Genomic DNA, 24,661 nt, shown 5'->3' with positions numbered 1-24,661 from the left:
TTTTTGTCTTTCTTTTTCTTGTTTCCTTTCTTGCTTTCAGTAAACAACCTCATCGGGATTAAACTAAATAGGCTTGCCTCTTTTTTATTTCCCTTCCCCTTCTAAGCGAATCCAGAATCAGTCACTACAATGCACAGCGCATCCTGAAAATATTTTTTTTAATTACAGAAAGTAAAACAGATGCCCAGTTTTGTCTCCTAAATCACAAAGGTAGCAGCTAAAGGGGTGGGGGGGGGCACCCTGAATTCACACAACAAATAGAAAGAAACCTTTGGCTATTGCTTCAAGAGACTTTTTTTTTTTTTAAAAAAAAAAAAGCTTATATTTGAAAGAGCAGGACACAGAGAAAGCAATCGCGGGCTATTTCTGAAAGATTGCAGAAATAAACATGGCTTGGTTATTTTGCTTCTTTTGCGAATAGATCGTTTAAAAAAAACCCAGGTACCTTCGGGGAAGCGGTTCCAAGTGAACTCGTTGTGGGATAAAAAGGGCATTGTGTTCACAGGGCTGGTGCGATCCCGGGAAAAGCACGGTGGCCAGGGGCCGGTGGGCCGTCCCCAGCTAAGCCCCAGGGCGGGCGGGCTTTTGCGTCTCCCTCCTGCTCCGGGCCCGGCGACACTGGGGAGCCGAGCCGAGCCGAGCCGCGCCGCGCCGCACCGCGCCGCGCCGAAGCCGGTCCAGAGCGGCCTGTGCTCGGAGACGTGTGCGCTCCCCAGCGCGGCGTGCTCGCCTGCAGGCCGCCCTTGCCCCCGCAGAGCCGGCACTGAAGGCCTGGGGCAGGCGCCAGCGCGAGGTCTGCCCGCCGGAGGGAGGGGGGGTGAGGGCCGCCGGTGCCGTTGTGGATTGAGATGTGGATTGGGACCCAGACAGCACTGTTTGTTCACACTGGGGCGCTCTGCCATTTCACTCGCCCGGGGTTTAATAGAGTCCTCAAAAGAGCAGCCGCACATCAGCTGGTTAATTTACGAGCCCGGGGACTTTTAAGACTCCAGTTTATTTTCTTCTTCTCCATTAAAAATAGTAGATGTATATATTTACTGCCCCAATTGTTCCGTGTTCAAGCTGCCATCGCTAATAAGGGGAAGGGAAGGCAAGAAAACATGTTGATTTACGACCTCATCCAAACATTAGATCTTTGGTCAAGTGGCGCAGAGAAATTATGAGCCTCTGGACTTCAGGGAGAGAGAGAGAGAAATTCAGCCTGCACCGGCCGGGCTGTGTGCCCCCACCGCGGCCACACGGATCTCCCGACCTCGGAGCCGGGCGCGAGCGAAGATCCAGAAACTGGGGGCTGAAATATATGTATATACATATACATATACATATACATATACATATGGTTTGGATCTGGGATCTATATATCTTGAAATCTATATATCTCCAATATCTTGGGGCTGAGATACACCCACACATCTAAATATGTGAATATATTAACATGAAGATATGAATATATATTAATACATTCATGTTAATATAGTCACATATATAGCTATCGATAGATAGACAGACAGATATTCATGTACATGTACACATATACCTGCATGTCTCTATCTACATCTACCTCCACATCTACATATCCAATAGTTTGAATCTGAAATCTGTATATCTCTAACTATATTTATATATCTCCAGTAGTCTGTGTGTGTGTGTACACATAGACCCAGACTATTGGAGATATATAAATATTGTATATATATAGAGAGAGCTCTCTATATCTCTATACTATATATATATATATATATATATATATATACACACACACACACACTATATAATATAGGATATAGTTCTATATCTCTATACTAGATATACTAACTATACTATATATAGTAAATGTGTGTACACACACGCACACATATATCCACGTCCGTGTGCACCCATACTCACACTCCCTGCCCCGGTACATGTACAAAAGGTGCACAAAATAGAAACAACCAAGCCAAGGCACAAAGCGAAGCTGCTGCCCGCACGGGAGATGAAGAGCGCCGGGAAGTAGGACACTTTGGCGGGGCCCGCGCCCGGCTGGGAGGTCCCGAGAGGAGGTGGCTGTCCTGCCCCGCCGGGAGAGAGGCCGGCGGAGACTGGGGCTGTGAGCTCGCCGTGTTTCCCCGCGGAGCCCCCGAGCCCGGCGGGGCAGGCTGTAATCCGGCGAGCCCGGACATCACGCAGGGGGGAGAAAGAAGGAAGAAGCAGCAGCCCCGCAGCGACCCCCCCTTGCACTCACCAGCATTAAGTGTTGACATGGTGCAGAGAATCGATTGGAGCCGGTGCGGGTTGGAGAGGTAGGGGTGTGTGTATGTGTGTGTTGGGGGGGTCGGGGTCCAGCAGCCCCTCTACCTCTGGGCGCCAGGGAGGCTTCAGCCACAACCCCCCCCCCCCAGCACCTCAACCCCCCCCTCCTTTCCCCACTCCGCCTTGCTGGGGGCGTCCAACCTGCAGCCCCCTGAGGATCCGGCCTGAATCGCACCGCCCGGGGGCCAAGCGGCTCCCAGGAGCCCTGCTCTTGCCCCTTCCAACCTACCAAGCAACCTCGCCCCCCACCAAGACCCCCCAGTGCCATATCCAGGGTCTCCCCTTTCACCCCAGTTGCAAAGGAGCCGGTGGAGGGGGGAGGTGACCCGCTGTCCAAAGGGCCTGGGCCCGCAGGTCTCGGAGCGGTTCCTCCAGAGGGGAAGAGACTCAAGTTAATGTGCAGCGAGCGCGGCTTGTAAAGCGGGGCATTATCTGCGATCGCGGTTGGAGTGGCAGCGAGTCCGGGCAGAACAAAGGCGCAGTGTCTGCTCTGCCTGGAGGTGAAGCTGCAGGCGGATCAGACACACCCCGGCGCAAAGGAACACGCGCGCGCACACACACGCGCACGCGGGTCCCACTCCTCCGAGGCCCGGGGAGCTCCCAGTTCCAGGTCCCAACCCAGTCCCAGTCTCGCCCCTCCAGCCAGCTTCGCTGCTTTCAGTCGCCTCCGTGCTTTAATACTTCCGTCTTGATGCTGAAGTCCCAAATCCCCTCCTTCTCCCTCTCTCTAGCACACGCACTCACTCCCCAACGCTTTGCACAGTCCCAGACATTTCCTTGCCAGTTCAGATGTCATCAGATGGGAGGGCCAAAGCTGTAATTCATCTTGATTTGCTTCATTGTCCCGGAGATTGCAAAGTATAATCCTGTATCATTTCACGAACAAGCAGGTTTAGAATGAATGGGTCAATATTATTTAAAACAAAACACAGAGAGCACGACCTTTCCCTTCAACTACACCCTGCAGTACAAGGCGCAGGAAACTTTCAGGCTAACCTCTCAACCTTTCGGGCGCTCAGAGCTTGGAGTGGTCTTTGTTTCTGCTAATGTCTGAAAAGGGATTTGGAGATGGAAATGTAATATTACATGAGAGATCGCTCTACTTAAGGGGGAAAAAAAAGTGAGCGTGGGGGATTATTGCGAACAGAAGGTGTTTGTTTGCAAACTCGGGGGGTTTATTTAATAAAAGCCTCCTTCGCAGCGGGAGCGGTTGCTACTCCAGAAGTACCAACTTCTATTTTTTTGGCTGGTGAAATCTCGAGTCCAGCAGTATCAAGCGAGCTCTTTTCTCGGCTCTGTTCCTGGGAATAAAGGAATCTTGTCTACTTTGCAGAAACCCAGGGAGCTGCAAGGACAGAGTTGATTTAGCGTGTAACTTTAGAGGGAGGGATTTTGTGTGTGTGTGAAAAACCCTGCAATTTATTTGTCTTGCAGTAAAAAATTACTGCCCTGTGTTTCCAAAGAAGGGGATCCAGTGTCATCGATCAGTCAATCATTCAGGGCGGTGCCGCTGCACACTTTAATTGATTAAAAAAAAATCCAGACAAAACTTTATGCTGTATATTTTACTCCCATGAAATAAAACACATTTTTTTCATGTTTGCTGAAAAGTAAAACAATAATATTGTACGAAATGTTATACACAGGGCATGTTTTACATTGCAATTTCAGAAACATCATTGCATCCACCAGAGGTACTATTCTAAAACTGATATTCACACAAGGTTTATTTTTTAATAATTATGTTAGAAACATACAGTGTCGCATTTAAGTATATACATTCCCTTGCTCGCAAGCGAAAAAATCCTAATCGCTTTCTGTGTAACATGCTTTATTTTAAAGCCTAACCTTTAAAAACACTGTTGTGATATTACTAACAACTGCTTTTATAAAATTAATTTGACATTTCGATATATATACATCCTTTCAGTCATTTTATGTTAACAATGCTAAACTTAAAAAATAACAAGCTTATAGTAACATTAAAATGTCATATCATATCCAGTCAAACATTTGTCTGTCCATATATATATATATATATATATATATACACACATATATATATATATGTCCTTGTAACTGTTGGAAATACTCTTAAATGAAGGATGTCAGAAACTGTCGGAGATCCTTTGAAAACAAAGGAGCTATCTTATTTCAGTGGTTTCCTTCTCTCTCTCTTTTCTCTCTCTCTCCTTTTTTCCTTTCTCTTTCTCTATAGTGCCCATTACTTTCTAGTTTAATTCTCAGTCTCTGCGGGGAAGGGGAGGGATTCCCGTTCAGTATTTTATACTGGAATATCTCACACGGGTCTGTCCACAGCATATTGACACGCGCTCAGGTTGGAAGCTGGGTTCTGCACACTGGCATATCCAAAGCTGGAGTGCTGCTTGGCTTTAAGTCTCAGACTGGCCAAGCTAGAGTTACATGTGTCCCTATAAACATAAGGAGGTGTTGGAGGAGCATAAGGACAAGCTGGCGTTGGCACTGCAGAATTCAGGGAGGGATTGCTCAAGTTGTTCAAGTTATTCAGGCTGTTGAGGCTGGAACCGGGGACCCCAGTGACTGCAGAGGGCACCATGCTTGAAGACATACTCATGGAGGAGATGGAATTTGGAGGGGAGAACATGCTCTGAGAAGACAGAGGGTTGACATTCATAGAGTTGAAGAAAGGAAAGCTTTTGGTGGACAGGGAAGCAGAGGTCAGGCCTTTAGCTGCCCAGTTGTTGTAAGAGTAGCCCGGGTACATGTCATCGTAGGGCTGCATGAGACCGTTAAATTGCGGACCAAAGCCGTTTTTGCAAAGCTCAGCTTGCTGGTTCCTTTCTCTTTTTCTCCATTTGGCTCTGCGGTTCTTGAACCAAACCTTTAAGGGGGGGGGGAGGGGGGGAGGAAATGTAAGACTCGGGTTAGTTATGCAAAAACTACAGTCGCCAACAGTGAGGGTCATTAGAAAAAACAACAGCTCTCAAACTCTTCAGACAAGGGAGCTGACGGGTGTAAGGGGCACTGCATTTCCCCCCCACCGTGAACACATACTGGCATGTTTAAGAAAGAAGCATTCAATAGACCCCAATCGCGTGGGCAAGCTCGTAGTAACTGAGCATTACCGATTGCAAAATTGCCAAAGAAACTCCCCAGCAGCTCGGGAACATGTTGCCGCGGTGCCTTCCTGCCTTAGGTTCATACGGAGCAGCAGGCACAGAAAAAAAACCCCACAGGATCTTGTTTTTCACAACACTTCTCCTCTCTCATGCGACCCCAAAGCACTTAGCAAGCCCCGGCTCGTGCTCCCAGCAATCTCCAGTGGGGTGGAGGGGGGTGGAAAATTAGAAACCTGCAAATCGAGGACAAGAAAATGCCGGGAAACCAGCAGGCTTTTGGTCAGCGGGGAGACAAAAATAAAAAGCATGTTTCTTTTTACAGATCGCAGGGGTGAAGGAGGTGGGGAGGGAGGTCCAAGACCTAATAAATCGGAGCCTCCACAGTTAATTAAACCTACAAGCTCTTCACAGGCTAATCTGACAGCAGTAGTAGTATTACTGGTGGAAGATTAGGGGGGAAAAACAACTTCCATGAGCGAAAAACAACTCAACCGATTTGTCGAACTGCTCTTAGGCAAAGCTCGGCCTTGACAACGTGCGAAGTGAGCTCCGGGACAGACAATGAAAGCGTGCGCCTTCCCAATCCACATCTCGGGGCTGGTTGTGTATTGCGGCCCGTCCTGGGCTCCCCTCGCTGTTTACATTGCCCGGGATTTTTTTTTTTACTTGAAAAGCCCCTGTGAACTGCCCCTCCGTCCCCGGCGCGGCTCGGAGCTATAAACCCAGATCGCGCCTCCCCAAATCCCGCAAAGCAGCCCCCACTTCCAGCGCACCACCATGACTGGCGAGGGAATAAACTATGGCTAGCTTAGTGATTGCTAAGCAGTCACTCCCGGCATTTCTATCGTCTCCGATTTTACCTCCCAGGAGGGCTACACCCGCAGCGCTGCTGTCCTCCTCCGGCACAGGCAGGACGTGCTACTCCGGAGCGGCAAGGAAGCCGCATGAGAGCCGCCTCCCGCCGGCACCGCCAGAGCCTGCGCCGGCCTCCCCCGCGGCTCCCCGCTCGGCCTCCCCGCCCAGCCCAGCTCCTCGGCTCCGATGCCACGCGTTTGCAAGGCAATCGCCGCTTGCTCCCCGATCTCTATGTATTCAGCTGCCCCTGATCCAAAACCTGGGATTTTTCCGAGAGCAGAACTAGGGGAATTCTCAAGTCGGGAGGTTTGTTATTGTGGTCGATAACAGTAATGGTCTTCGTAAGAATAGGAATAGGAATAATAATAACAACACTAGGTATAGCAGGAGTAATAATGCTACTAACTACTAATGCTACTAATATTACTAACACTAATACTAATGATGCGAACACTAACACCGATACTAACATTAATACTAATGATACCAATACTAACCAATACTAATACTAATAACACTAATACCAATTCTAGCACTAATACTAATGATACTAACACTAACACAATACTAATAACATTAATGTTGCTAACACTAACACCAATTCTAACACTAATCCTAATGATACTAATAACACTAACATCAATATTAACACTAATAAGACTAACACTATTGATGCTAACGCTAATACCAATTCTAGCACTCATATTAATGGTACTAACTGCACTAATGTTAACACTAATAACACTACCACTAATACCAATGATGCTAACAATAATACTAATGATACTAATAGCACTAACGCCAATACTAATGCTAACGAAAACTAATATTGATACTAACACTAATATTAACACGAATACTAATAACACGAACACTAATACCAATACTAACAGTAATACTAATAACACTACCACTAACACGAATGATGCTAACACTAACACCAATAACACTAATGATACTAATAACACGAACACCAATACTAACACTAATATTACTATTAATGCTACTACTACCAATACAAATAACACCAATGGTAACACTGCAACTAGCACTAAACCTAAAACTGACACTAATACTAACAATGACACTAAGAGTAACAGTACTAGTATTAATAATAACACTGGTATTACTGCTAAAGGCGATGCACCGATTGCCAGCTCAGCCGCAGTTTTTGGCATTCCCCAGGGGCCCCTGCACACCCCGAGCGAGCCGCACGTCTTGGTTTGCACGTGGAGACTGCAAGGAGCCCTGCGAGATACGTCTGGGAGCCGCGGGAAGGGAGCAGGGGGAGTTGCTAGCGATCCGGATCCGGCCCAAGAGCCGCTCAGGTCTCATAAATCAGAGCCTGGCGGGCCGGCGAGGGAAGCGCCCGGAGAGTTGTGAAACCAAACGAAAGAGAAAACGCAAGGAAGGGCACGTCTCGGGCGCCGAGGAGGAAGTCAAAGCCCTTGTGGATTTTGCAGCTTTTTCTCATTAGCAGCGGCGCAGGTTGCAGCCTGTCCCGGGCCGTGCTCCCGGCCAAGCCCGCGCCCTGCGGAGGAACAGGGCGGCTCGGGCCCGGCCCCCTCCCGCACCGCGGGCGGCCCGCGCTCCGCACCTACCCTCACTCGGGCTTCCGTGAGGTTGGTCCAGACCGCGATCTCCTCCCGGGTGGACATGTCCGGGTAGCGGTTCCTCTGGAAAGTGGCCTCCAGCTCCTGCAGCTGCTGGCTAGTGAAGTGAGTCCTCTGCCGCCGCTGCCTCTTCTTCTTGGACGGATCCTCAGCCCCCGGGTCCTCATTCTTGCTCTGCTGGCTTTTCTCTTTCTCTGCAAAAGCAGGGACGGCCCAGAGTCACGAGCCTGCTCTCCCCGGGCCAGGACAGGCAGCAAAGCAGAGGCACCCCGGCAGATTGCAAGCGATGGACATGGGCTGGGCAACACCCACACACAACACCCACATCCGCGCGCACACAACACCCCCCCACACGCACACAGACGACACCCACACTCACCCACATCTAGACACACAGCCCTGTACACCAACACCCGCACACACCTAGGCACACAACACCCACATCTAGACACACAGCCCCGTACACCAACACCCACCTACGCACACAACACGCACACACACCTAAGCACACAACACACACACACACACTGCCCTCCACACACCAACACCCACTTACACACAACACCCACATCTAGACACCCCCCACACACCAACACCCACCCATACACACCAATGCACACAACACCTACACCTAGACACCCACACACCGACAACACCCACTTTCACCTATACACACAACCCCCCCACACAACCCCCCACACAACACCCACATCCAGAGGCACGCAACACCCTCCACACACAGACCCACCTACGCACACAACACCCACATCTAGACACACCCCCAACACCGACAACACCCACACACACTTAGACACACAGCGCTCACATTCACACACACAACACCTCCCCACACCCCCGACACACAACATCCACAGCCCCACGCTGCTAATCCCACCACCACGAATACTCTCCAGCACCTTCTGGAGGCCGAGGGGTCGTCCCTCCAGCACAACCCCTGCCCCTGCCTCTGCACCTCGACCCCCTCCTGGGGCAGCTCCAGGCACCCGCCCCTGGATGCGCAGCTCCCCAGACAGATGGGCTGCCCCGTGACAGCTCTCCTAGCCCCGCACCCGCCCCTCACAGGCCGCCCCGCCGCAGGCAGGACTCGTGCGGACCACGAGGCGCCCGCAGCTCGTGGATCCAGATCTCAACACACCTCTGTCCTCCCGGGCGGGTTTCACTGGGCCGGCAGAGGAGTCCCTGCACGTGCCGCATCCCACCGCAGCTCCCGCAAGAAAGCAGCTCTCTGCCCTGCTCTGCCCGGGGAGGCGGCTCCGCGGGGTGCCCGTCCGGGAGGAGATGCCGCTGAGCCCGCGGGGGGCGGCGGTGCCCGCACGGGGTGGAAGCGGGGGGCGAGGGCCCAGCCCCGGGGATGGAGGGAGGGATGGAGGCTGCAGAAGTCACCCGAGGGAGCAGAAGGAAGGGAGGCAGCAGACGGCGGGGGGTGGGGGGGATCTCCCTCTTACCTGCGGCCTCGGGGCTGGAGGTGTCCGAGATGGTGTGCACCTCCAGCCGGTGCTTGGAGGAGTCCAAGGACGAGCGAGGCTGCCCGGGAGCTAGAGCAGAAGCCATGCCCAGTGCCGGCTGGTGATGGTGGCAAGATGAGGAAGAGGAGGAGGAAGAGGAGGAGGAGGAGGGTGAAGTGGAGCACAGCTTATTCCCGGCTCCCAGGCGCTCCAGGCTTAACGGGTCTTTCATGCAGTTCATGGGCAAGAGCAAGCCGAGCAGGCGCCTGCTGCGGAGGGCTGTGCCCGGCCAGCTGCCCCGGCCCCGGGCGGCTCCGGCTTGGCCCCCGGCTGGGGCGGGCGCGAGCCAGGCAGCGGTGGGCAGCGTCCCCCTCTCGGAGCCCGCGGGTCCGGCGCAGCCTCGGCGGGAAAGAGTCTCGAGGCAAATGCACCCGGGGGCGCGGGGGGCTCCGTGGGGGCGGGGGGCAGCAGCCGAGCAAGAGGAGGACGAGGAGCGGGGCAGAAACGATCAAAGCAAATTCGCCCCCCGACGGATGCTCCTGACAGGACTTCACAATGCGGAGCCGGGCAGGGAGTGACAGGGGCGGCAGGTAGATGGTAGTATATCCAAGCAGCGGCGGCGGCGGCGGCAGAGTCTCCCTCCCCAGCGGAGTCTCCCCCTCTCTGCCTTGTGCACAGCTCTGCGCCCAGGCGAGCTGGGGACCCGCTCGGCTCCGCCGCTTCCCTGTTTGCCTATAACATCTTCAAGCCAGAGGCGGCCTTCCCCGGGCGGTGATGTCAGCCGGCCCAGTCCCTGCCTCCACCCCCGCGGCGCCCGCCACCGCCCAGGGCAGGACTGATGCGGGGCCGGACCAATCAGGAGGTGAGAGGCTGGAGGAAGCCTCGGGTCCTCGCAACCTATCAGCGGGCTCCGGCCCCGGGGCTGCCGCAACCTGCTCTGCCCCAGCCGCGGGGGCCCGGGGCGGGGAAGCGGGGTGATCTCACGGGCAGGCGTGTGCCTCTCGGGGTGTGCGCCGGGGGTTCAAGTGCTCCTCCAGATCACTTGTAATCCCTTTCCAGAGCCAGGCGGGGAAGCGGCGTGATTTGGTGTCTAGACAATTGTCTCAAAAGGAGGCGTGGCGAGGGAGGGCAGAGAAGAGCCGACCCACCCCGGCTCTTCGTTTTTTTCCACCCAATTTCTCCAGCCGCCCTTGAATCGCGGGGAAGAGCAAGGCCGCCTCCTAACTCGGCATCCCAGCCGAGCCCGGGGCCGCCGAAGGGGCATGCCCATGCTGATGGCTCACCCCGGGGGCTCAGCATCTCAGCTCCCCCGGGGGCAGGCAGAGCACAAGTCCCACGGCCCAGCGCGAACGCGAGTCGAGCCCAAATGCTCCTTGAACCCCCCTGCGGGGTCCTTTTCAAGTCATGGCGAGCTTTGAAAATGGCTCGCAAGGCAGAAGGCAAGACCATGCATTGCGGTCTTCACTGGCGCTTCTGGAAGCCTTTGCCTTCATCCTGCCTTCGCGAGACCGTCAAATGAAAGAAGACAGGCCAGTTTCTGTCTTGCTGCCTCCTTCCGTCCAGGGCGGGTTCAAAAGTTACCTCACTAGGAAACTTTCCAAATGCCCATTCTTTTTTTTAAAGACCATTTCCTTCTCCTGCCATATAGAGCACATCGCCCTGCCGAGTAAGACACGCATTGTCCACGGGACAGGAACAAAAGGAAGCGAGAACACCAAGTAAAGGGAGGTGCCCGTCCCTGCCCAGGTGCAGACAGTCTCTCCTGACCCCATTTACACTGCACATTTTACAGCAAAGACCTGGCTACTAAGAAGAACCCGGTGAAGTTTTTTCAGAGGTCTATTTCCAGTCCAAAGCCCATCCATAAATCCCGCACGCCCAGAACAAAATCCTTCTCCTTCCCCAGCCCCTGTCACGGTTCAACCCCAACTCCCAAGGCAGCGAGGACGGGACATGGCTTTATTTTCGCAACCCAAACCCCAAACCACAACCCAGTTAGTGACCCTGGGGCAGTATCTCTGCTCTCAACCCAGGCACTAATCTCCCTTCACGGTGTTGCAACCATACTATTATTTATCAGGCGCGGTGATTCTGTTGCACTATGCAGGGCTGCGATATTGGAGTCAATGATTTGCAGTAGAAAAATAGGGGGCGAGGGTCTTCGGCAGTTCCAGCCCCGTGGGGTTGTTTGTCCTTCCTTGTAATTCGGCTCAATGGAAGATTATACAATCAGAAGAGCCTGCCCCACAGATAAAGCCAGAGACAACTATGCGATGGATTTAAATCTATCACTCTTGTCTCCTTTGGATTGGATCGCCGGAAAACTCCCTCTCCCCCCAAAAGTCGGTAGGCTCCAGAGCTTGCCACGGGTTTTCTACTCCTGGATGAGAGAGGTCCTGATTAGTAATGGATGGCACGAACTAACCCAGACACTGAAAACTTGGGTGCAAAGGTCCTTTACTTATAATTCCTCTTCCCACTTCCAGACATTGAGGAAGCTGCGAAGAGCTTCCAATAGACTGGACCCTTCTTAAACCCCAAGACATCTTCCCAGTTCCCCTTCCTTATATCCAGATTCTTTCCCCCCCGCCACCCCTTTTCTGGGTCCTTCTTATTAGCTGGTGCTCTCCCTCCTTGTATCGTGTCTTTGCAATCGTACTTATCACTAAATTATCCATATTACTTTAGCAGCCTGTTAGTAAAGAAGGTTAAATTAATTTACATTCTGCTCATTATCTGGTGTTTAAATGACGTGTTTTTATCCCTGAGATTTGGCAAAGAATCTCTTTCCTCAGACCCCACAGCGTTTCGATGGAGACAATGCTCTTACATTTGTAGTGGATTTTAATCTGATAAGACTCTAATTTGCTTAAGTCTTTTAAATAGGGGGTTTTAAATGATTCTAGCCGTTTTCTTATTGAATTTCCTCTAATTCCCCCAAGATCATAAAGTATATGTGTAAAGTAAATATTTCCTCCCTTTGCACCGGCAGGAGATGACCTATAACTAAGTCAATATGAAACCAGCTCCATTCTGCACAATTTGTTTACTAATCATATCCTCGTTTCTTCTTAACCTCTCTGTACGACTGTGGTCCTGTCTTCACAAATCCCCCCAGCCTCCTTAATGAATGGACTCCATTAGGGACAAAGCAAGGAGTCCCAGTGTCGCTGTTGTCAGCGCACGGCTGGGACATTCTCCCGCGACAGATATGAAGGAGCACAACTTCTGCAAAGTTGCGCAAAACCGACTTCTTAGAGACTGAGAGAGGCCCCGCGATTTCCAATTTTGCATTGCAGGACTATAAATAAAAAGCTTGAGGAAAAAAAATTAGGAAAGCGCTAGATTACCTTTGAGCGACTGGTTCGCGGACAAGAGCCTTTGGTTCTGCGACAAACAAAAAGGGGAGGGCTGGAAGAATTGTTCCAGTTTTACTGCAGGGTAGAGGCTGAGCCTGTGTGTGCGCTTGGGAGAGTTTGCCTTCATTATTTTATTTTATTTTATTTTATTTTATTGAAGATGCGTCTTGTTAGTGCAGAAATGCAGTGGTTTCCCTGTGAATCCTGCGATCAAGAGGAAGAGCCTTCTGGTTTGGAAGCTGAAAGGCACTTATTATGCACTTTGTGGGTTCCTCTGTAATAGGATGTTGTGTTGAATTCTAACTAGTTTTGGGTCATAAATCATTATGATTTTTAGCTTCTGCCACAGCTTTGCGCTGGTCAAATTTGTACACAGGACTCTTCTAACACGCTCAAAGCCACGAGGGAACTTCTGCATAGATGCGATGTCTGGTCCCCGGACAGGACACTTAATTCGAATTATTTTATCTTCCAACCGAAGGTTTTAGGCAGGGTTTATGGGGAGGGGTTTTTGTTGTTGTTGGATGGGGGGGGGCGGGGGGAAGGGAAGACAGAAGGCCCTGCATGTTTTAGATCTGACAAAACGCCCTGCGGGTTTTGACGCCGTCTTTAGCAACCGATTATGCATGTAGATTTACTCATTGCCAGGGTTGTTAGCTGTAGCTGTTCAAACCCGTGTCCGAGGAAACACCCCGCAACGTAAAGGAGTGGATCCTTGGATCTGTCACTTCAGTTCAGAATAAAATCAGACGGCCAGCTCTCAAAACACACTCTGCTCTGAACTCAGAGAAAGGCTGTGTGGCCAGCAGTGCTCTCCTTTAACACGCATTTGTTACACATTACAAGTTGGAATCTCTCTCCGTCTGCCTTTCACGTCTCTCCCCCTTCCCATAGGATGGTCCAATTTCTTAATTAAATAAAGATCCATCCCCTCCATTTTGCTTTCAGTATTGTCATCTTTTTCCTGTTGTTATTAGAACTGTCAAGAATAATTATGCATATAAATGACTCCAGCACGATTCTTTCCTATCCGCTCAGCAGACCCATTTTACGCATTTGAAGCTCTGAGCTGGTAAATCGCAGAACCACCTGGCTGTCAGGCTCCGATGGAAGAAAATCTCCAGCTACAATAATTTTTTTTTTTTTTTAACAAACTCTTATTAAATTCCCGGGACCCTGTTGGGTTCCTTTTCTCTCTTGTGTGTGGCTTTCAATTAAGCTGTCTCTCCCTCATCTCTGTTGTCTAAATCAGGTAAAGTTGGCCCCATTCTCCATTCGAGATGTTATTAAAATAACAAGGATGCTTAATATGAACACCCTTGAAATATTAATATATGTAATATATGAACGCGTAGAACCCGACTAAAAATGTGATTGAAATTCTTGCTGACCCTATCGCGAAGTATCTCCCCAAAACCTAGGACCACTTCTGCCTGAATGCGGGAAGTGGCGAGTCCGTGTGGGGACGCATTGGGGACGTAGGGAAAGTTGCATTCACTTATTTACAATACTTTGATTAAAACACCGCCACTGCATTTTTTTTTCCCCAGCCAGGAGGGTAGCTAACATTCAGCATTAGTTGTCATGGTGACCATAAATCACATAAATCCAAAAATACCCACCTATAATCTGAGATGAAGCTTTTATTTCCCTAGCGAAATAATATTTTAAAAGCTGTCAGCTGACAAAAAAGCAACCTAATTGTAGTCACCCAAGTAATGAATTACTGGGAAAGGTTTGAATTAAAATGTCAAAAGTGTCTGGGCTGTTTTTTTTTTTTTTTTTAACTGCTGGTAAAATCTGTGGTGCTGTTTCCATTCGAGAAGCTCCAAATGAAGTGATTCTGGCATTTGTGATTTCTAATACACGCGCGCACACACACTCGAGTCTGTACAGGCTGCACCAGGCTGTCAAAGAAAAACAACCTTTTGCTGAATTACCCTTCATGTTTAGTTTAAAAGTGCTAAGGCTTACTAGAAAAGTATCCACGTTGAGCCAGAGCTCAGGGTATTAACTAGATTCTAAATAATGGGGATTTAGAGAAAGGGGAAAGAAACTTTTATTATGGACAGACTTCTTTTTTTTCTTGCAGGGTGCCTGGTCTTTCCTCTGAAACAGCTGATGCTGACCACTCTCAGAGATATGCTCCCAGAAGAGCTCATTTGATCCACTATGCCTGGCAAGCCCCATGCTCTGTCTATCCAGGTCATTGGTAACTTCGAGGCACCGCACGCCAGCTTCGGGGGACAGTGGTTGGGCACCCCCCTAATTTTGCAGAGATCTGCACTTATCTCAGGGAGCCCCAGAGAGCTGGAAACAGGAGCTGCGCTGACCTGCTTAGCGGGCTACTGGTGTGTTTGCAAGACACACTGCAGGTATTTATTTTCCCACTTTTGCCTTTATCTACTATAAGATCATTGTTTCTAGACGTAATACTCTCCTAAATGGATAAATTGGTTCTTATGTAGAGTCTCCAGCTAGTCCTGTTGTCTTTTACCTTTGGCTTGTTGTCTTTCGCCTATCTTGGATTACCGGGTATTCTCCGAGATGAAGAGCCATTAATTACCCATTCAGTCAATATTAGGAAGACTACAAAGCTTTTTACATAGGATTAAGAAGACATCAGATTGTTCCATTAGTATATTCCTCCTCACGAATAAGCTTTCGTTATACATTTAGTTTTCCCTGGAGCCAGTCTAACAACTGCTGCATATATTATTGTCGGGCGACGGCGGAAAAGACATATCAAAGGAACAATAAAGTAACTTTTCGTTTGCACTTTGCACGGGCTAGTGGAAGGCAAACGCGAATTGGGCGCAGGAGCTGCTGGAAGAGCTTTGCCACGGAAAGGGGAATCAATCAATGTAGCCTCAGTGGTGTTCATTAAGGACCTGAAAATCTCTCTGCCTTCCAGGCTCCCCCCATTCATTGTGCAGCTGGCAGGTCCTTCTCCACTCCCGGGCCATGCCAAGCACTACCTCAGCTCTCTCACCCTCCTTTCCACGCCAGTTCTGTTGTCTCTCATGTTACTCGGGCCAGTCTCCTCCAAGCTGCTCCTAGAAAGCCTAAATCCTGGTCCTCTCCTGGGGCCACTGCAGTACAGCAGAGCAGCATCTCCTCCTGGCACTCCCTCTAAGCCGGGGTGCCATTTCTGAGGCCAGAGATCTGCATTTATGGTGCCAGGGTAGTGCCACTGAAACTTGTAGCAGGAGAAAGAGCTTTTCTGTTAGGCACAAGTCGCCATCCGTCCAGCCCTTCACACACTTGCGGTGGGTTAGGTGCTGCTGGTGGGGTCCTACAAGCAACTCTGATGAACGGAGGAGTGAGGGCTCCTATATATCTCCTCTATACATGTATACGTGGGCTGAAAATAAACGAGAAACAGCACCTGAGCCTTTAATTTTGCTAGGGAATATGGAAATGGAGGAGAACACGTAGATTTGTTAAAGCTATGGCATATTCAGCCAAAAGAACGATTTAAAAAAAAATATATATATTATAATTGAAATAATCAATTTGTGATGCTGGGAGGGGTGAAATACTCCATTACGCATTTATAACAATTGCATGTTAGGAGTCTGCAGTTGTAGTAGTTATTGATTACCTAACAGGATTTCTTACAGGGAATTTACAAAAGTAATGAATAATATTTAAAAGATATTAAGCATCCTGAGCCAAAGAGTTCAGGACGCTGTACGGACATACAAGCGAAATAATGAAGTCTTTTAAAAGAGTAGTTATAAAAGACAATAATTTGTACATGTACTTTATTTTTAGGAATTTTATTTTGAGCTTTATCAGCCAGAAATAAATTTCGTCACTTCATTTTATAGCTAAAGATAAGATCAAAATATTTGCATTTGATATTTCATAGCAGTGATTTTTTCATATCGCTATGTCCGAAGTCTCTTTTCTTTTAAAGTAATCTTTACATTGTGTTCTGCGAAAAAGGTTATGTGCTCACTGGTGTGAACCCCCCCCCCAAAAAAAACAACCCTGATATTCTGTAGGCTGTAAACAAATATGGTTTTTCTCTCCTTTTATATAACTGCCTGTTAACCCAACACTTACATGGACCCCAAAGGGAACTATAGCAGGCTATGGTCCTAAAAAAATCGTTTCCTGCGTCTGTCACCTCCTTTCCTATTACAGCAGTTTGAAAAAAAAGGATTGACCAGAGGACAAGACTTATTAGAAGTAAATAACATGAAATATGAAGTCGTTGGAGTGTCCTTCCAAACACTCAATACAACAACAGCAAGGATTACATGCTGTAACACGAAATAAAGCCAGGGAGAGGTTTTCTTATTTTTAGTGATTCCCCACTTACAACTGAGGTCATTTCTAGAGTCACAATTATCCATTAAATATAAATTCACGCTCTGCATTTGTAGATGGCGCTACTTTTAGCAAAGCCCACTAAACAGGACCTTTTAAATATTCTCCAAAAAATACGGCAACGTAGTCACGTTTTTCAGCATTACTTTAGATCAGAGTCATTTTTTTACTCAACGGTATTAAACATGTTTAGAAAGCCACTTCCCCTTCAATCCGACGGGTAGAAAAATAGACGTATTGATATTGTACTAGGCAGGAAATTTTGTGTGTAGTACAATAATCCCGTTTCATAATTAATGGCTAAGAAAATAGCCATTTGTTTCTCAGCAAAGGAAGCCTACGTTACCATATCACAGAGCATATGAGGATTTCTCTTTTCTAAATACTTAGTAGAATAGAAGTGGCTTGTAAGGACTCATAAATTTATTATATCAGAAAGGTCCCCACTTTCCCATTGCATCGTGCTACAGTCTTTGATTAAGACCACCTGTTCACTGAGGAGGGAAAACCGGTGAAGGGTAAAAAGGCTTTTGTTGTTCTCAACCATATATAAAGCGATGTCATCCTGCAACTCCACGCTAGTTAGCAGTTATTACTTGTCGGGGAAAAAAGGTGTCAAACATTGGTAAACCCTATCTGTGTTCAATTTAATATCAGGTACGTTTCCGGGATTAAAATGATTGGGTCGTAATACCTATACGTTTGGAGTTGTCTCTGATCTTGATTTTTTTTTAACCATCCTTGGATCTAATAATTTATTTTTATGAAGGAGCGATGAAAACTTCTGAAGGCATTGACAGAAGAAAGAAAGAAGGGAGGGATAGGCCACGGAGCACCATTGCCACGACTGAAATCGCCGGACGTTATCTGAGAAATATGACGCTATTTAGCCAAATAGGGGTAATACCATATTCTTCCAAGTAAGTGTTTAACCACGAGACCCGGGATACTTACATTATTAATTCAGTCTAGTTTCCTGTATTATTACTTCAGCTTAATGTATTTTATTTAAACAAAATCACGTTTATCTTGGCTTAAACGGACTCTTGAAACACAGAGCGCTTTGTTTTCTTCTTTGTAATATGTTTGCATTGCTGTTTTTCTTGATTGCACACTGCATTTGCCTACGAGAGCCACTCAACTTGGGATCAGGAATGGCGAGATCCTGCCTTCAATGGAAGCTAAATGCTTTTAGGATGCCTATCCCCCACCCCTCCAGAGCGGACATTTCTAGATGTCAAGGGGGTAGGACTCGCCACGCACGAGAGATAATTTTGAGTAGCAGTTTTCAAGGAGAAGTTTACTTTTGGCGGGGAAGGGAGGGATACTGCCCAGACCTCGCGGAATAAAGCACACAAGCTAGAGAGCAATGCAACTACAGCTGGACGGACCGCAAGGCTTAGCATTTCCAGGAGAGGACGGGTGATCGCTCGCATAATCGACAGATCCTGTGCCTTGAACTCAGGCAGACCCCCCACCCCAGCCCCAGCCACCAACTCCCTTTTGCATTTCAGTCCCTTAGTCAAAAATGAAAGATAGCGCTGCCCGCGGGTGCACAGCGAGCGGCGGCCTCCCGAGCGGGGCGAGGAATCGCCTGCATTTATTGCGCGGCAGCTTCCCAACATCCCCCGTACACACACACAGTACTGGTCTCACACACACACACACACACTGGTCCCAGACACACACACATACACACACACACTGGCCACACACTCACACACATACACATCGGTCTCACACACATACTAGTCCCATACACCCACATGCATATACACTGCCCCCAAACACACTCACTGGTCTCATACACACACACTGGTCACTCACACCCATACACACTCAGGTCCAATACACACACACTGACTTCACACACTGGTCCCAGACACACACACATACACACACACACTGGCCACACACTCACACACATACACATCGGTCTCACACACATACTAGTCCCATACACCCACATGCATATACACTGCCCCCAAACACACTCACTGGTCTCATACACACACACTGGTCACTCACACCCATACACACTCAGGTCCAATACACACACACTGACTTCACACACTGGTCCCAGACACACACATACACACATGCATACACACTCCCCCCCACACACACATAATGGTCCCAGACATGGACACACACACCTGTCCTAGACACAAACACACACACGTCCCAGACATTGACACACACACCGGTCTCAGACACAAACACACACACTGGTCCCATCCACACACACTTCCCCCCCCCCCGCACTGCTCCCAGACACACGCACACTCTGGTCACACACACCCACGCGTCCCAGGCAACAGTGCCCGGCCGGCCGGGCTCGGTGCGTGGCGGCGCAGGCCCGGAGCAGCAGAGGTCGCTGTTGGACCACGTTTGAGCGCGGCGCGGAGCTGCTGGGCCGGGGCCGGGGCCGGGGCCGGGGCCGGGGGCGGGCGGCGCTGGGCAGGGAACCCCCCCGGCTGGTGCCGTGCCCTGCCCCGCGCCCGCGGAGGCCCGGCGGGAGCGCGCAGCCAGGCACCCGCTGCCGCTGCTCGGCCCCACGCGCGGCCCGGAGGGACGGGGGCGGGGGCGGAGGCCTACCGTGGGCGCTGGGATGCTGCCTGCCGAAGAGCTTGCTGCTGGTCGCCTCTTTCCTGCTGTCCGCCGAGTCACTGAAGTCCCCCTTCTTCAGATCCGCGTCCTTGGAGAAAAGGCATTCGACGGCGGCAGGCTGCACCCCTGCGCGGGCACAGAGAGGGCGAGGCGGGGGCACAGGGCGGTCAGGGCCGCAGCCACACAGCGGGGCCACCCCCAGCGCCTCACCCCCGGCCCCAGCCCGGAGAGGGGTCCCTCCCCACGCCCGGGGCCGCCACCGGGGCCGGGGGCACGCACCCCTCTTTGAGCGGGGAGAGGGCAGCCTCACGGCCCCGCACCGCCGGCCCATCCGGGCGGCAGAAAAGCCACGGGGTTGCAAAGCCACGGCTGGGAAAGAGCTGGCCTTACCTAACTGAACACACGCGGATACAAGTTTGCGACAGTTGGACTCCATTACCCGTTATCTGCAAAACATTAAATGGATCGGGGTTGGTTGGTTGTTTTTTTTTAAGAGCTGATCAGTTCAGAAAAAAATCATCATCATCATCATCATCATCATCATGGCTAAATGGCCTCTTGAGGTCCCTTCCAGCGTTACTTGTCTATGATCTCTATGATCATCATTTTCATAAGAAACCGGGCTGTTTTCCTTAAGATTGATACAGCATCCCAGCACCCCTAGGTGGGATCAAAGATTGATACATCAGTCTTTAGGAAAATAGGTCCCAACAAGGTCTCAAGCAAGTCCCCGTGCCCCCCCACGTCTCCCCAGTTTCCCCCCTACCCTAGAAAGAGCCTGCAAACACCCGGAGCATGATGATCATGATCAGCCACTATTAAAGAGTCAAATCTGCCTTGGTAAAGACAAATAATAATAAAAAAAATACTCCGCGTTGTATTTGGGCCGGCGGAGGCACGCGAGGCACAGTGCGCCTGGGTGCCTTGGAGCGGCTGGTTTCTTCTCACTTGTGGGTTGCCCCCATACAACTCCTAGCGTTTGTCTTGGAGGTTTGAGACCGTGACACTGGCTGGATCCCTACAGTTTCCTACAGCTGGCCTAAAATGCCTGCCTCCCTTGCACTTCTGCCTTAAAAAAACCCAGAAGGCGAAGCAAGGAAAGGGAAAATCCCAGCCGTGCAGTAAAATGAGTGATTCTGCAGTAAAATCAGGGGATTAGTGCCTGATTGAGATGTCTGTGTTGTTGATTTTTTTAGGGGGGTGGGTGGGGTTTTTTTTGGGGGGTGTGTGTGTGTGTGTGTGTTACACTGGGAAGGCTCTTGCCCTGATCTGGGCAAGCCCCAGGTCCATTGTGCTGAAGGCAGGTTCAAGCAGGCACAAACGGAGCAGCTGCTGTGGGGGAGCAGGTAAAGCAGAGGCGCGAGCAGATTGCAGGAGTGTGGCCCAGGGAGAACCGAGCCAGGTCCTTGTTATTCATTAAGGAGCCTCTGCTGACTACCCGAGCTCCTTGTCTGGGAAGTCCGAGTGCAGGAGCCAGGAGGCGGCCAGGCGGTGGGCGCCCGGCGCTGGCAACGCAGGGTCCCCCAGCCTGGGAGCACTCGCTGGTCCCCGCGCCTCTGCTCTCTCTGTGCCAAAGAGCAGCCCAATTTGGCTCCTCCAGATTTAGTGATTCTGCAGTAAAATCACAGGATTAGTGCCTGATTGAGATGTCTGTTCGTGAGATATTACAAAATTCATTATCACAGCTCTCTACTAACTCGATATGAAGTAACACAGATGGGATTTTATTAGTCCAGGCTTCAAATGTTTACTTATGATAATTTCTGGGGAAATTTGCATGTCATCATCATTTCGGTAATCTTTTCTTCTTCTTCTTTCTTTCTTTTTTTTTTTTAATGTCTGAACTGGGTGCATTATTAGCTGGTACCGAAAATGCCGCAGACTGGAGCTCACAAACATTTTGGGCTGAAATAATAATAGTAATGATGGCGATGATGATGATAATACTGATGATGGTGATAATAATAATTGCGACAAGAGCTAGGGCTGAAATTCACGTAATCACTTTTTCAAAAGTTTGGGGAAATAACACGGATTTTGTCCTAGCAAGTGGCCATTTTTCAAAGCGGGGGAGGGGAGGAATAAAAAAGATCGAGCTATGTTTTTTTCAGGACACTTCTGAGACTTATTAATGACTTGGCGATTTATCTTCGAAACCAAAGAAGGCCTTAGGAAGAGCTGCGAGCTGTATTCCCTGCTCCTTCTCAGGGCCGGGCCTAGTGGCTAAGCTGTAGCTAAATTATTTGGGAGGTAATTAAAAAAGCCTTAATTCCTCTCTGCAGGTCCCTGCAGCCGACTCTGTCAAGACAAGCTTCGCATGACAAATTCACTTGCCCTGCCGCGGCGCTTGCCTGGATGGCTAATTTATCTAACAAATTGAGATGCACAACTTTTGCCTCCCCTCCTTCGGATGGGAAGTTGTTTTTCTCTTCCCTCCAGCCCTGGGATGAATACATCTTGTCGGACGGGATTATTTCCTTCAGCCGCCCCAGCTCTACCCACAGCCGCTACTCTTCATTTGCCTTTTTAAAAAAAAAATAATAAAAAAGTGTTATAACAACGATTGCAAACACATCTGGACAGGGAGATGGGCATACAAAATGAAGGATTTTTCCGTTGGTGCAGGTCTGCTGCTTCTCTGAACGCAGGATCTGCTTTCCGCGTTGGCTTATTAATTTCTATTTCTATTCACTTTGACACTCGCTAGCCTATTTCATGATTTTCAGGACGCTAAATAATAACAACCACCCTTACCCAGGCTCGCAAAGTATTTTCTTTTCTAAAAATCGCAGTTCATGAACAGCCAGCTTCCAGCCCGGTCTGCAGCATATCCCTAACGAGAGAGACCATCTGAATTGTTATCTCTTAATATTACTGTAGGAACAAATGAATCGGAGTCCGCGGCCAACAAGAAGCCGAAGCACTCTTCAGAAGTGAGGATTTTTTTTCTTTTTATTGTGTTACACAAGTGTCATGATGGGTGCTTCAAACGAAAAGGGCCTGATCCTTCAGTCTCTAGGCAGGCGAGTCACCCAGAGGCGCAGCCTAAATCGGGATTACTCAAGTGAGTAGAGGCTGCAGACATGGGTCGCTCCGATGGCACGACAGCCCGAGTCCGGCTGTTTAGGATCTCATCACCCCCAGGAAATGGATCGATGTTATTTCTATTGCCTGAATATTTCTTTACTGCTCCCCCAGCCTCTCCCAGCGCACAGGTCAGCCTGCAGAGTCTCCTACCAAGCATAGGCAGATCCTTTGTGCATAAATCCAACTCGAGCTTTTCCTACAAGCAAGGCACTGCAACCAGGTAAAAAATGGGGGAGATTTCCCCGCCCCTGACCTGTCCTAGACCCCCTCTTTGATTTAGGGACAGGCTATCCAGCAAAGGATAACAGAAGCGCGAGCAAATGCAGAAGTTTTTCCGAAAGATGAGACTTTTAAAACTGATTTATTAAAAAAAAATATAAAACCAACTAAACAACCCCCCCCCAACATGTTCTGCGTGCTGCTTTTAGGAAGGAAGGGGATGTGGAAGGGGGTCTGAAGAAGCATGGTCATTTCATTTGGGAGAGCAGGACATGGTGGGGGTGAGAAAGGAGACAAGACTCTCCTCCCCCAATAATTAGTTAGTAATTCGGGTGACTTCGTTCCGGGGAGGGTGGAGAACGAAAGAGCCCCTCGCACTCACTGCAAAGTAGCTCTTAAAGAAGACAAGCGATCGGTTCGGCCTGCTGGAAAGCCTGATTTGCTTGAAAACTGCGACCGGTTCGGCCTGATCCGGTTTTCAGCTGCGATCCGTTTGGCCTCATCGAAATCGTGACCCGGTAACATGGGCCTGTCTCTCAGGTACACGTCTCAAGGCCTCACGTGATTGCTAGTTAAGGGATCCCCCCACCACCTTCCAGGCCCTTAAAAATGAGAAGCCCTTAAAAATAATAATTTTTTAAAAAAGAGATCAGTGGTTTGGCCATTGCACTTGGTTCCTGCGGGCAGGCCAAGGTGAAGGCGGCTGGGGTTTGGGGGCGATGCCCCGTGCAACTCCCGCATGGCTCAGGATCAGGGCTGCCTGCTTGCACGGAAGTCTCCAGCCCGGCAAGAAAGAGACAGGAGAGTCCCACAAATCACCCAAGGGCGGTATGGGGGTGGGGTGGTGGTGGGGGGAGGCAGATCCCCCCGGGTGGAACCAATTCCCAGACTCGCATTATCTCACACCCCGGGGAAGGATGGGCCTCCACTTACCGGCTCCCAGCTGAGCTTTCCACCCCGTTATTCTTCCCTCTCCTCCCCGAGAAGGAGCAAATCCGCGGGGCCGGGCTGCGCGGAGCTGCAGAAACCCGGCAGCTGTAGGAGGAATAAAGGATCCAAAGGGGAGTGCGCGGCTCCGGCGCGGGGGAGGGCTGTGTATGGGCTACGGGATCCGAGATCTTCCCGTGTCCGGCTCCCTCTTACTCTCCGGCTCCCTCTCTCTCCCTCTCCCTCTCTGTATTGGGAGCGACGTGACGTCAGCAGAGTTTCCACCAAACTCACTCCGGCGTGGAGCAAAGCGCAGCCGGGGAGGGGGGGGGGGAGTGCAGGGGGCAGCGGAGCTGGGGAGGGGGGTGCGAGGGACAGGGGGGATCTGGGGTGGTGGGACAGAGAAGGGGGGGTGCAATGCAAACAGGAGGGAAACAGCCGGGCAGAGAGACACGGAGCCAAGAGAAGCAGGAAGAAGGGAGAGGAGAGAGAGGGAGGCTGGAGGCAGGCGAAGGACGAGCGAAAGTGCAGGCTCTGCAGGACATCCCTGCGCTGTGCCAGGCGGGAGAGGGGCGAGGGGGTGGGGATCCGGAGGGAAGGGGGAGAAGAGAAGGGGCATGGGAGGAAGAAAGGAAAGGGCAACAACAACAACAACGAGGGTAAAGAAGGAAGAGCAAGACGAACAGATAGAGCCAGAAGGAAAAGGAGGGGGGAAGAAGAACAGAGCCAGTGCAGGGGGCCCGGGACTGTCCCACGAGTTCAAAGGCAAGCCGGGCTAGAGGAGCAAACACACG

General features: G+C 50.2%; 1 protein-coding gene across 3 annotated transcripts; it reads right to left on the bottom strand.

Annotated features, from left to right (window-relative positions):
- Positions 1 to 3,848: 3,848 nt before the first annotated feature.
- On the bottom strand, positions 3,849 to 24,085 carry PITX2 (paired like homeodomain 2). 3 transcript variants are annotated; one of them, XM_090036686.1, is made up of 6 exons: positions 23,874 to 24,085; positions 22,389 to 22,467; positions 20,025 to 20,080; positions 19,623 to 19,760; positions 7,850 to 8,055; positions 3,849 to 5,155 (listed from the first exon to the last, which is right to left on the bottom strand). In XM_090036686.1, exons 3-6 carry the CDS (start codon positions 20,068 to 20,070, stop codon positions 4,592 to 4,594), a joined length of 954 nt encoding a protein of 317 aa, XP_089892812.1. In that variant the 5' UTR covers positions 20,071 to 20,080; positions 22,389 to 22,467; positions 23,874 to 24,085; the 3' UTR covers positions 3,849 to 4,591. The 3 variants fall into 3 exon arrangements, with proteins under 3 accessions (XP_089892812.1, XP_089892811.1, XP_089892810.1); XM_090036685.1 differs by lacking the exon at positions 22,389 to 22,467 and having other exon boundaries at positions 23,874 to 24,084; XM_090036684.1 differs by lacking the exons at positions 19,623 to 19,760; positions 20,025 to 20,080; positions 22,389 to 22,467; positions 23,874 to 24,085 and adding an exon at positions 9,328 to 11,313.
- Between the last annotated feature and the right edge of the window lie 576 nt (positions 24,086 to 24,661).

Source organism: Crocodylus siamensis, chromosome 2 (genome assembly GCF_052110815.1).
Source record: "Crocodylus siamensis isolate JL-2025a chromosome 2, ASM5211081v1, whole genome shotgun sequence".
Classification (NCBI taxonomy): domain Eukaryota; kingdom Metazoa; phylum Chordata; order Crocodylia; family Crocodylidae; genus Crocodylus; species Crocodylus siamensis.
The sequence above is the reverse complement of the archived record's forward strand: the minus strand, read 5'-3'. Positions and strand labels throughout refer to the sequence as shown.